The sequence below is a fragment of the Octopus sinensis genome, linkage group LG22 (assembly GCF_006345805.1).
Source record: "Octopus sinensis linkage group LG22, ASM634580v1, whole genome shotgun sequence".
Classification (NCBI taxonomy): domain Eukaryota; kingdom Metazoa; phylum Mollusca; class Cephalopoda; order Octopoda; family Octopodidae; genus Octopus; species Octopus sinensis.
In genome coordinates, this window is record NC_043018.1 from 26236144 (window position 1) to 26250024 (window position 13881).

At 38.2% G+C, this 13881-nt stretch overlaps 1 protein-coding gene across 1 annotated transcript in view; it reads left to right on the top strand.

Annotated features, from left to right (window-relative positions):
• Positions 1-13881, top strand: part of LOC115223135 (protein unc-13 homolog B-like) — a 393815-nt gene that overhangs the window by 293695 nt on the left and 86239 nt on the right. Inside the window, exons 10-11 of the mRNA XM_036512114.1 lie at positions 2980-2994; positions 6796-6804. Coding sequence (XP_036368007.1) covers positions 2980-2994; positions 6796-6804 — 24 coding nt within the window. The remainder of the gene's footprint in view (positions 1-2979; positions 2995-6795; positions 6805-13881) is intronic.

The window sequence follows — 13881 nt, forward strand, 5'->3', positions numbered from 1 at the left end:
TCACACTGACACATGCCTTCATTCTGTCATGGAATGTTTTACTGCATTTTATTTTAGTTTTTTGTCCATTGTATGCTAGCATAAAATGGAGATGATAAAAATCAAACGATTTTTGTGCCTGAAGCTTTTTTAAAGTTAGGAAAGGCCTTGCACTGGGATTATTCCACTCGTTAATGTAAACCCAAGAAAGAAAAACTAGTCTGTGTCACTGGATGTGAACAAAGTCACAGGTGTTAAGAGAAGAGTTTTCCTTCTCCAACAAAGATGTCTAAACAAAGACCAGGCGACCCTCACTCCCAGCTGTTGGATGATGATTGATTCTAGAAATGACATCTGCCGTTTTGATAGGTTGCATTACACATTCTCCAAGATGTCTAATGAAAACCACCCTCCTTATCTAGCAAGCGGATGGCCCAACCATGCAACAGGTTGTTCTCGGTTACACGTTACCAGCACATACACACATACACACACACACACACATACGTATACATCTATGTATCTATGTATCCCTCTGCCTCGGTTTATCTATTAATCAACTTATCTGTCACCCTATTTGATCTCATTCTATCTGTTGATCTATCTGTCTATCTAGATGAATCTATCTCTCTGGTAATCTACCTACCCTCTCTCTCTCTCTCCTCCCTCTCTCCCTCCCTCTCTCCCTCCCTCTCCCCTCCCTCTCTCCCTCCCCTCTCTCTCTCTCCACACACACATATATACTTACATATACATCTATCTGTGTATTTGTGTATCTCTCTGTCTCTCTGTTTACCTCTCTAGATGAATCAAGCTGTCTGGCACTCTACATTTTTACATTCCCCTTCTCTCTTTCCTCTCCCTCCCTCTCTCTCCTCTCCCCCTCTCCCATCTACACCCTCTCTCTCTCCTCTCCCCTCCATGCCCTCTCCTCTCCATGCCCTCTCTCCCCTCTGTCTCTCTCTTCCCTCCCCTCTCTCCCCTTTCCTATACCCCACTCACCTTCTCTCACTTCTCCTCTTCTCTCCCTTCTCCCCTTCTTCCCCTCTCCCTTCTCCCATCCTTCCTCTCTCCTCTTGCCATCTTTCCTCTCTCTCCCGTCTCTCCTGTCTCCCGTCTCTCCTGTCTCCCTCTCCCATCTCTCCTGCCTCCCTCTCTCCCGTCTCTCCTTCTCCCTCTCTCCCGTCTCCCTCTCCCGTCTCTCCTGTCTCCCTCTCTCCCATCTCTCCTGTCTCCCTTCCCTCTCCTGTCTCCCTCTCCCTCTCTCCCGTCTCTCCTGTCTCCCTCTCTCCCATCTCTCCTGTCTCCCCCTCCCGTCTCTCCTGTCTCCCTCTCCCGTCTCTCCTGTCTCCCTCTCTCCCATCTCTCCTGTCTCCCTCTCTCCCATCTCTCCTGCCTCCCTCTCTCCCGTCTCTCTTTCTCCCTCTCTCCCGTCTCCCTCTCCCGTCTCTCCTGTCTCCCTCTCTCCCATCTCTCCTGTCTCCCGTCTCTCCTGTCTCCCTCTCCCTCTCTCCCGTCTCTCCTGTCTCCCTCTCTCCCATCTCTCCTGTCTCCCCCTCCCGTCTCTCCTGTCTCCCTCCTCCCCCTCCCTGTCTCTCCTGTCTCCCTCTCCCGTCTCTCCTGTCTCCCTCTCTCCCATCTCTCCTGTCTCCCTCTCTCCCATCTCTCCTGTCTCCCCCTCCCGTCTCTCCTGTCTCCCTCTCTCTCTCCCTCTCTCCTGTCTCCATCTCTCCTGTCTCCCTCTCTCCTGTCTCCCTCTCTCCTCTCTCCTGTCCCTGTCTCCCATCTCTCCTGTCTCCCTGTCTCCCGTCTCTCCTGTCTCCCTCTCCCTCTCTCCCGTCTCTCCTGTCTCCCTCTCTCCATCTCTCTCCTGTCTCCCTCTCTCCCATCTCTCCTGTCTCCCCCTCCCGTCTCTCCTGTCTCCCTCTCCCGTCTCTCCTGTCTCCCTCTCTCCCATCTCTCCTGTCTCCCTCTCTCCCATATCTCCTGTCTCCCCCCCCTCCCCCGTCTCCCTGTCTCCTCTCCCCATCTCTCCTGTCTCCCATCTCTCCTGTCTCCCTCTCTCCCATCTTCCCTGTCTCCCTCTCTCCTTTCCCCCTCTCTCACCCCTCCACTCATCTCCCCTCTCTCAAGTTTGATTTAATTTTTTTCTTTCTTTCTTTCTTTCATCCTATTTCTGTGTAAACCCCTCGCCTCACCCCCCCCCCACTTCTTCATATCTCTCTCTTCCTAATGTTCATCCTCCCACTCCCAGCCACCTCCCTTGTGGCACTAAAAAGACAAGATCGTTATTGTTATTGCTGTTGTTATAGTTGTTGTTGTTGTTGTCATCATTGTCAGGGCCACTCGTATGATGTTTGCTTAAGATTTTGTTCCTTGATAAAAACCTAGAGCCATTTACTGTGCCGAGAATCAGAATTGTTGAATTGCAGGAAAAAAAATTTTGTTTTTATTTTTTAATTTTCTTTTCATTTTACTTTTTACCCCCCCCCCCCCCCACGATTCTTTCTTTATCTGCAGAAGACATTAAAACCGAAAAAATAAAACAACAAAAAAAAAATAAGAAAGAAAAACAGAGAAAAAGAACTGCCACAAATAATAAAAAAAAAATATATCGATTACTTTTCTTACTATTTGTTGGTCTATGAAATATTGTTACTAAATTTATAACTTTAATATATCTCTGTAATTTATGAAGAAAAAGTCAATTGTTTTTCCCCGTTTTTTTTTTTTATTGCATTTTTTTTTTTTTTCCTGTTTTCTAAGCTTTGTCCTTCCTCTGTGTCTTTTATCTTTTTTTTTCGTTTTCCTACATTGCCTTTGATTACAATAATTGGCTTAATCCGCCCACCCACACCCTGATCTCTCATTCTTTTTTTTGTTTTTTCACATTCTCACCAATAACAATTATTTCCTATTTAAATTTCAAAACGTCTCCTTCAATTACTATTATGACTGTGATTTTTTCTTTTTTTCTTTTCTTTTTCTTTTCATCCTCAGCCAGGAACTGGGAAGGTATTTATAATTTATTTATATTCTACGACATTAATTTTGTTAATTAAATAATTAATGTTTTATAATTTTTTTTTTTTATAAATGCATTTTTATTATACTATAACTTTCTGGATATAGTCTATGTTTTATTACTATTATTATTATTATTATCATTATTATTATTATTATTGAGTGAGAGAGCAGTGAATGTCATCAAAATGACATTGGGGTAAGATATACGAAGCCCAATATACCCATCATGACTACCCGTCTGATAAAGGTACACCAGGCACATGCATCACAACCATATGTGCGCGACATGGTGATCTCATATCAAGATAAACAGCACATGACCTTGCAGGTGGGGCCCATTTAGAATTTTCTTCTGGTCGAGTAGCCCATCCTGCTCAAAAGGTCCCTGAATAAGGATTGTTTAAGGATGTTGAACGAAACACCCATGTTTCCAAGGGTGAATTATCCAAACCTCTAAGAATTCCTTTCAACACACAGCTATGATGCTCCCCCACTACTTCTGCTCATGATCAGAGATGCACATATCGTCAGCCACTAAGGGACATGTTCAACTGTTTACGGTCAAACAACTGACAAGCAAATCTAACAAATAAATATTATTATTATTATTATTATTATTATTATTACTAAAACTGGTGGTTAGTAGCACTTTTCAGCAGAGCTAAATACTAATTGTTAGTGTAATAATTATAACAATAATAGTAAAATTGATTTCTGATTTAGGGAAAAAAAGGCCATCGGTTTTGAGGCAAGAGCTTATTCAAGTATTTTGACTCCAATATGTCATAAAATAAAGTACCAGTCAAGCATTGGGGTTGATGATATGAACTACTTACCTTCCCCTCAAAATTGATGGCCGAGTACCAAAGTAAGAAATAATAATAATAATAATAATTATTATTATTATTATTATTATTATTATTAAGATGGTCAGCTGGTAGTGCTGTTAGCATGTTAGACAAAAATGTTTAGCGGCATTTCATCTGCTTTTATGTTCTGCATTTAAATTCTACCAACTTTGCCTTTCAACCTTTTGGGGTTGATGAAATATGTACCAGTGGTGTACTGGGGTAAGTTTAATTGATTAGCACACTTCCCCAAAATTCTATTCCTTATACCTTTAGTAGAAAGGATCATCATCATCATTATAGACATTGCACAATATGCAATATCATGAGGTTTTTGATTTAAGATATTGTGTTTATCGGGGGGCGGGGTGTACTGTTTGTCCCCCTCCCCAAGAATTCTGGGTCTTGTGCTTAGAGTAGAAAAGAATAATGTCTGGTCTCTGATCATCAATCACTGAGTTACATTGGATTGCAAAATCCCATAAGATCTTATCCACATTACTCTCAATGACACCTTCTGGTTTATGTTCATACATTCTGTGTTCAAATTCCCCCAAGCAAGACTTTACCTTTTATTCTTTTGTGGGGGTCAATAAAATAAGTACCAGTTGAATACTTGGGTCAATGTAATTAAATAGCCCTCAACCTTGCAAAATTTCAGGCCTTGTGCCTTTAGTAGAAAGGATTACCACTGTTATTAAAAGGCAGTGAGCTGGCAGAATCATTAGCATTACATTCTGAGTTCAAATTCTGCCATGGTCAACTTGGCCTTTCATCCTTTTGGGGTCAGTAAATTAACTACCAATGAAATACTGGGATTAATGTTATCGACTAGTCCCCTCCCCCAAAATTTCAGGCATTGCACTTTAGTAGAAAGGATTATTACTACTACAACTATTATTATTATTATTATTATTATTATTATTATTATTCAGTGTTCTGTAGTTTCTTTTTTGAAAATTGATAGATTTGGTCATTGATTTTTATCTCTGCATGACCTCGGCTGATATTTTTGTTTTTTCAAAACATCTAGTCTGTGGCTTTCAAACAAGGAATTATGCTAATTTCTATGAAAACATCTTGAATTTTAATAAGAATGAAAAATGAAAAAATTTTTTTTATATCGACAATGTATTTCAATTTAATATTTCATCACGATGCCAATATATTTTCTTAATCTCCATCTAATATTGATTTTGATTTCATTATAAAACTAGCATAAACCAACCAGTTGGTAGCATTTGTAGGTTTTTTTCCCTTTTTTTATGTTTTGTTTTAGTTCAAGCAGTATCTTCTATCTTTTACTTGTTTTAGTCATTGGACAGCGGCCATAATGGGGCAACACTTGAAGGGTTTAAGTGAACAAATCAACCCCAGTACTTATGTTTTTAAACTTATTGTATTGCTGTCATTTTGCTGAGGTACTAAGTTACAGGGATGTAAACACACCAACACCATTTGTCAAACAGTTCTAGGTGACAGACACTCTCTCTCTCTCTCACACACACACACATAAAGGGCTTCTTTCTACCAAATCTGCTCACAAAGCTTTGGTTGGTCCAGGGCTACAGTATAAGACACTTGCCCAAGGTGCCACAGTGTGGGACTGAACCCGGAACCATGTGGTTGAGAAGCTAACTTCTGGCCACACGAACACACATAGTGCATTTCTTTTCTATTAACTGTTTTCTTTGAATCATCAAAAGAACTCATTTTTCTGAAAGACGGAACCCCACCCACCCTAACCACCCCCAATCGCTTAAGTATTGAAATTAACTTTTCTATATGAAATTTATTCCTAATTTCTTGGAATTTCTCCCCTTTCTGTCAAGAACTTTGAGCCAGTAGATTTAATGTGTAACCCACCTTAATACTACCTCATGGCACTCTTGGTGCCTCTAGTGGAGTCAGCTCTATTACAAACATTTGGGTGAAGTATCTGGTTTGAAGATATCCCTCCCCACCTTTCCCACTAGTCCACCACTTGTTGGTTTGCATACTTGACTTAGTAATAAATATTGAAGTTGATCTGTTTGACTAGAGCTCCTCGAAGCAGTGCCCCAGCATGTCCACAGCTATGTAGCTGAAACAAGTAAAAGACAAATAATAAAAACAATATAGAATTAAACACACAGAAATATAACTCAATGTACTTGATTATAATTAGCCAAGCAACCACTACACTCTCGGAGTGGTTGGCATTAGGAATGGCATCCAGCTGTAGAGACTTTGCCAGATCAGATTGAGCCTGGTGCAGCCTCTGGCTCACCAGTCCTCAGTGAAACTGTCCAACCCATGCCAGCATGGAAAGCGGACGTTAAACGATGATGATGATGAGATGATGATCACAATTTCTCACAGAAACCCTTAGGTTCTGAGGTACTTTGGTTGGGAAGTGATGTGTTATGGAGTAAATAATAATAGATTAATAGTATAATGTATATATTGAGCTTGTAGAATATTAAAAAATATATTTTAACTAATCTTTAGACAACATTAAAAGATTATTTAAAAATCCTCTCTAAATAAGGTTGTAAACTGGCAGGAATGTTAGCACACCGGGTGAAATGCTTAGTGGTATTTCATCTATCTTTACATTCCGAGTTCAAATTCTGCTGAAGTCCAGTTTATCCTTCATCCTTTTGCATCCCTCAGGATTTTGCAATCTTCATTCTCAATAACTCCCTCTAGGATTTGGTCGTAGCACATCATCGTCATCATTATTTTTATCATTAATATCATTTATCATTTTATCATGAATATTATTTTTATCATTATCACACAAGCTTTACTGATTATGAGTGCATAAATGAAAATATAAAAAACTTTTTCCAGTTTGAGTTTTAAAAAAAATATCTGTAATATCATTGATGTCAAGTATTATATAAAATACATCTTTTAACCTTTTAATGACTATTTTTTTTCTTTTATTTTTCTACAGGTTATGAAGGTAAGTTTCCTTTAAAAATTTTTTTTTTAATTTTATTCATTTATTTATTTATTCATTATTATTGTTATTATTATTATTATTATTATTATTATTATCATTATTATTATTATTATGCCAAGGTTGACTTTGCCTTTCATCCTCTTGTGGTCAATAAAATAAGTACAAATTGACCCCAGTGATCAACTGGTACTTATTTTTATAAGATAAAATTCAGATGTAATTTCGATTGATAAATGCCTTATACATTATATGAATGAAGTTTGTCCTCAAATAACAACAAGCAACAAAACTTCTTAGTGTTTTTGATAGAATAGCTTAACTGTGAGCTTGGCTGTATAGTTAAAAATCTTTCTCACAACTACATGGTCTCCTGTTCAATCCCATTGCACAGTACTTTGAGCTAGACTCTTCTGCAACATCCCTGGGCTGACCAATGCCTTGTGAGTGAGTTTGGTTGGCAGAACGTCCAATTGTGTCGAAGCTTGTCATGTGTATATACATACATAGTTCAGGTGTAGGATTTGTTAGAATCTAGGTATATTAACATGTAAGGTGTCAGGATTGGCTGGGTATTGAAACTACAGATTGAGGCAACTTACAGCTGTCATTTGTTGTTAGTTCACCATAAGTATGTGTGTGTGTTTATGTATATATATATGTACACATGCACTTCTCTCTATATATAAATATATATATATACACATAAACAGATATATGTATGTATGTACATATAGGTATTCAATCCAATATAAACTGTAGATCCATCAGGGAAGGTTCCGAGTGTAGTGTGTCTAAAGAAGTATACATAAGTGGGGTTTAAATCCCACTTGTGTTCTTTGTGTGTGTGTGTGTGTGTACACAGATATCACTGTATCAACCAGACTATCAAATGTGATTTTAAACCACTGGTCACAATGCACTTCCTCACATTGGGGTAGCTTTTGGATGATGTTCTCCTATTGGCTAGGTGGCAGGCCAAAAATTCTCCAGAATGGAATGCCGGTCTGTCACATGGTTACCCATTTACAGCAGAGGTTGGAGCAATGTGAAATGAAGTGTTTTGAACACAGCACACTTCTGGGTCTGGGAATCAACACCACAATGTTGCTGTTGTGAGAGCAACATCTTAACCACCAGGCCATGTGAAAGTGCATTGGCTTGGTTAGGGTTAGGGTGTGTGCGTGAGTATGTGTGTTTTTGTGTTTGTATTTGTCTTCCCCATCACAGCTTGACGACCAATGTTGGTGTGTTTACATCCCCCATAATTCAGCAGGCAGCAGTTTAGCAATAGAAACCGATAGAATAAGCAAGAAACTTTAGCAACAATGGATACTGGGGTTTGATTTGTTTGGCTAAACTCATCAAGGCAGTACTCCAGCATGGCCAGAATCCAGTGACTGAAGCAAGTAAAAGATAACAGCCAAAATATTTCCCAAAGGGTTTCGGGCCCTTCACCTCCATGCCAAAACAGTTACCTTCGAGTTGCATCATCTGACATTGTCTTCGCCATTTAGCTAACCAAGTTCTTCCTAATCCGGAATTCCCTGCAGATTTTTACAACTGACAGGACAGAATCCTAAACCATCCATTACATCAATGCTTGCTCCAAGAATCCACCGATCTACGTGATGTTAGGCTTATCAGCTCCTAGAAATATGTTGTGTAATAATTTTAATGTTCTCCTAGCAATGTACAGAGTAACCTTTTCTGTGGAAAAATGTTTTCACTTAAATCTGAGGTCATTCGTTTGCAACCATGTATGTTGGTTCTTATTTCTTTTAAAGTAAATTGATGGTTATCTCTTATTTGACATTAACCTCAGCTGCTGTTGTTGCCATGACTAGTAAAAATAACTAAAACCAGCTTCTTTACTGTTAGTATACTTAGTTAAGGTGACTATAACCAGCTTGTTCCTCACTGATGTAACCATTGCAGATAACTATTAAGTGCTTCATTGCTATTACTATATTAAGTTAAGATAACTATAACCAGCTTTTTTATAATTAGTATATTTAGTTAAGATAACTATAAATAGCCTGTTTCTTGTTAATCCAACCAGTAATGATAACTGTAACCAGTTTCTTTATTATTACAATATTTAGTTAAGATAATTATAACCAACCTCCTTACTATTGATACAATCAGTAATTAGGATTATAGCCAGTTTCTTTACTATTACAATATTTGGTTTAGGTATCTATAACCAGCCTGTTTGCTGTTGACACAACCAGTAATGATAATTATAACAAGCTTTGTTACTGTCACTCTATTATACTTGAGATAACTATAACCAGCTTCTTTGCTATCGATGTTACCTTTGAAGACCGTATTAACTAAATTCTTTATGGTCTCTGTATTTGGTTAAGATAACTATAACAAGCCTGTTTGCTGCTAATGTAGCCACTGGCGATAACATTAACCAGTATCTTTGCCACTGAGATAAAGTAGCAAAATTAAAAATGCCCAGAAAACTGACCATTGCCAGATTTAAATCGAGACCAGAAGGCTTGCTGATTATCCAGTTAGTCCGGTGCTACACTAATGAGCTTTCCCTCCTTTGCTCTTTAATTTCAGCTCGTTAGCTTAATGTTTGAAGTGCCCCAGTCAATAACCAAACTTGCAGCGTTGGTGACTGCGATAGATTTCAGGCTTTCTCTCTAATCTACCATTATGGAGTTTTAATAATGTTACAGATTTCATATTCTGGACAAAGCCGTCTCTATACAGTGCTAAGTTCTGAGATTGATACAGAAATACAAAAAGACAGGATGGCCACCGCTGGAAAGCCTTTGATCTGATGGTCATGGTTGGAACACCGTAGGCACTGGTCAGCCCCTTATTGATCGCTGGTCTTATCAATCAGATTTAACCAGATCCTAAACCACTACTACTACTACTACTACCATTACCCCAGCCATCACTATGACCACCACATCACCACCAACACCATCACTACTACTACTACTACCACTACTACCACCACCACCACACTACTACTACTACTACTACTACTACTATTACTACTACTACCATTACCCCAACCATCACTATGACTATGACCACCACATCACCACTGACAACATCACCACTACTACTACTACTACTACTACCACCACCACTACTACCACCACCACCACCACTACTACTACTACTACTACAAATTTTGGCTTCAAAAGAAGTTTCAAAGCATTTTCAAAATTTATAGCCTGAATATTTCTGAGTTGTAGTTGCTTGGCAATTGACCAGCTCATAGATGTGAGACAAAAGATTTTCTTGTTTTATAGTATACAATACTGTACAAAGCTACCAAGAAATAAAACAGTGAAACTAACTGTCTAATGGTACATGTGATGTGTGTGATGTAATGTGTGTGTGTGTATATACATATACATATATGTGTGTGTATGTGTGTGTGATGTGATATGTATGTATGTGTGTGTCATCGTTTAAAGTCTGTTTTCCATGCTGGCATGGGTTGGACGATTTGACGGGAGACTGGAAGCCAGGCTCCAATCTCATGTGGCCAAGCTTCTACAGCTGGATGCCCTTCCTAATGCCAACCACTCCGAGAGTGTAGTGGGTGCTTTTTATGTGCCACCGGAACGGGAGCCAGTCAGGTGGCACTGGCATCGGGCATGTTTGGATGGTGCTTTTTACACGCTACTTGCACAGGAGCCAGTCGGGGCAGGAGTGGTGGGGGTAGGGTTAGCCTCAACCATGTTTGGATGGTGCTTTTTATGTGCCACTTGCACGGGGAGCAAGTCAGGTGGCACTGGCATCAGCCAAGTTTGAATGGTGCTTTTTACATGCTACTTGCACAGGAGCCAGTCGGGATGGTGTGGGGTTGGCATCAACCATGTTTGGATGGAGCTTTTTATGTGTCACTGGCACGGGGAGCAAGTCAGTGGCACTGGCATCGGCCAAGTTTGAATGGTGCTTTTTACGTGCTACTTGCACAGGAGCCAGTCGGGATAGGGTGGGGTTGGCATCAACCATGTTTGGATGGAGCTTTTTATGTGTCACTGGCACGGGGAGCAGGTCAGGTGGCACTCACATCATCCACAACTACAGTTTCCATTTGATTGTGATATGATTTTTAATTTTGATTCTACTCGACTCAGCAGGTCTCCTAAAGCACGGCATGTCACCTGACGATTCAAAGGTACTTTTTAAATGGGATGGTTATGTGACACTGGTATAAGCTGCAGCTGTGATCTCACTTTATTTGCTGGTGTCTTCTCAATAACAGCATATCTCCAGAGGTCTTTTGTCATCCAGCTGTAGAAACACTGCCAGATCAGACTGGTGCAGCCTCCTGGCTTCCCAGACCCCGGTCAAACCGTCCAACCCATGCTAGCATGGAAAAACGGACGTGAAACAATGATGATGATGATATATATATATATATATATATATATATATATATATATTGTTTTACTTGATTCAGTCATTGGGCTGTGGTGGCCATACCGAAGGATTTAATCAAACAAATTGACTCCTAGTACTTGTATCATCATCATCATCATCATCATCATCATCATCACCACCATCATCATCATCATTTAATCTCCATTTTCCATACTGGCATGGGTTGGACGGTTTGACTGAAAACTGGTAAGTCTGGGAGCTGCACCAGGTTCCGATCTGATTTTGCAAGATTTTTGTTGCTGGATGCCCTTCCTAATGCCAACCACTCTGAGAGTGTTGTGGGCGTTTTTTGCATGCCTCCAGCATGGGTGCCCTTATATGTGTGTGAGTGTGTGTGTGTGTGTGTGTAACAATCACTTTTGTGAATTACATCTGCAGAAGTGGGTGTATTACATGTGTGTATGTTTTCTTTAAATGGCTGTAATGACGTTTCCACGATGTAACTGTAACCGGAATAGTTTGATACAAACTCTCTTTTGTCAACAATGGCAGTGGATTTTACATTTGTGTGTGTGTGTTTTGGCCATTGAATATTGTTTCACTCTTCGACTGGGATCAAGTTACAAAAGAACATTCGTTTACTATATCCAAGATAATTATTACTAATAGACCAACATTACTTTTTCGTCTAAAAATAATTAGAACATATGCTAATGCAAGTCACGAATATGAGAAATCAATAATGTACATTGCAAGTATTAGATGTAAGATTAAGAAAATACTTTTGTCTGACTTGAAATTCAGAGGAGAAACGCTCGGTTGAAATATCGTCTCTTTTCATAAAATGACATCACTGGACTTACACTTTGGTTTAGCCTTCTGAAGCTCTGATGCCATTCAGTCTTCTAACTACTTTTGTAATTATTTTTTAATTTTTTTTATTTATCTATTTCTTTCATTATACGAGTATTTTGTTTCCCTACTTCTCTTCTCATTTATCCCATTGTTTCTAGTCATGTGACTGTCTTCACTTTTATCTCATTCTTTAGTTAATATCTATAAAAAGACACGTTGCCGTTTTGTTGTTCCTAAAACATATATAAGTTAGTAAGGAAAACAGCTTCATTATCTCAGATTTAATACGGTTCTTTGGAAAATGATTCATTGCTATGCTTTAGTTAATATAAAGAAATATAAATACTTTCTTTGTATATTGGAAAAATCAAATTCTCTTGATTAGTTCTTAGAAATTGTCATGATCATTAGTTTTACTATCAAATTTTGTCATCCATTTAGAATTTATGGAGGATTTTCTTTTTAAGAAGCAAGCGTTGGATTAAAACAGATTTTTGGTTAAAAGAAGAACATTCCTTTCATATAGTTCTTATCTTTATTTATTTATTTCCTTATTATTATTTTTGCAGTTTTTTTTTTTTTAATGTGACATGTCCATTGAGAATTAAAATACTATTTAACTATATTATCTCAGTGAAATTTCTTTGATGTTTCAAATGGAAGAGGAAAATTCTGAACATGATAAGGAAGCTGAAAAATATCAGACATCTCACCTTCCATAAGAAAGAATTACAAACAAAGAATTAGTATTTTTTGAAACGACATAGAATTTCATTTCATTTCTCTTTCTCAGAAAGTGGGGCGTGGGGGAAGAAAAAAAGATGAAAATATTGCAATATAGATATCATTAAAGCTTTGTAATCTGTCAATGATTAAATATATGAATAATTTACTTAATTGAAGGAAAGAATTAAAGCTTATAATTTCATTATATTTTCCTTGCTAGATTTAAAGAAAAAAAGCTGCACAATGAACAATTCTTATAATGTTTGATGGTGATGGTGGTGGTAGAGAACTGTCAGAGACAGTTGAAATGCAACACATATTAATCGTACTTTTATTTTAAGTTTCTATATATATATAAATAAATATATATATATGTAGAGAGAGAGAGGGGTTGGGGTTTGATGGCTGATGCCAGCAGGCAAAATAGGGTTGAACAGGCAAGCTAAAGTAGAACACCTTTTATTTTCTATTATTTATTTCTTCTTGTGGTTGCACTTATCAAAAACTCTTAGTTCTAAAATCACTTATATAGCTCTACAGCCAAATAATACATATATACATACTTACACGCACGCATACAAACATACAGATGTGTGTGAGTGTATGTGTATATGTGTGTGTGTGTTTATGGCAGGGTCAGAGCCATGTTGTTAAAAAGTTCTCTTTGCAATCACATCAGGGCATCTTGAGCAAATGTTTTCTTCTGTTGCCTAGGATGAACCAATACATCGTGATTGACATTTGAGAAATGGAAATTCTACGTGTGTGTGTGTGTGTAGAGAGAGAGAGAGAGCAGTTCAAAGATTTGAAGATGTGTGTGTGTGTGTGTGTGTGTAGAGCTGTTCAAAGATTTGAAGATGTGTGTGTGTAGAGCAGTTCAAAGATTTGAAGATGTGTGTGTTGTGTCTAAGGAAACTCATTATGCCAGTATTATTAACACAAGTACCAGTTCAGTTCCATTCCTTTATTATTAGTGAGTAGGCTAAATATCCAACTTACTAATTGACTAACTAACTAGACAACACAAAATTTGTTTCAATATACAAGTTCACATAAAGAATCTTGCAAACCAGATACAAAAACTATACAGATATAGATATATAGAAACAAGGAGAGAGAGAGAGGAGG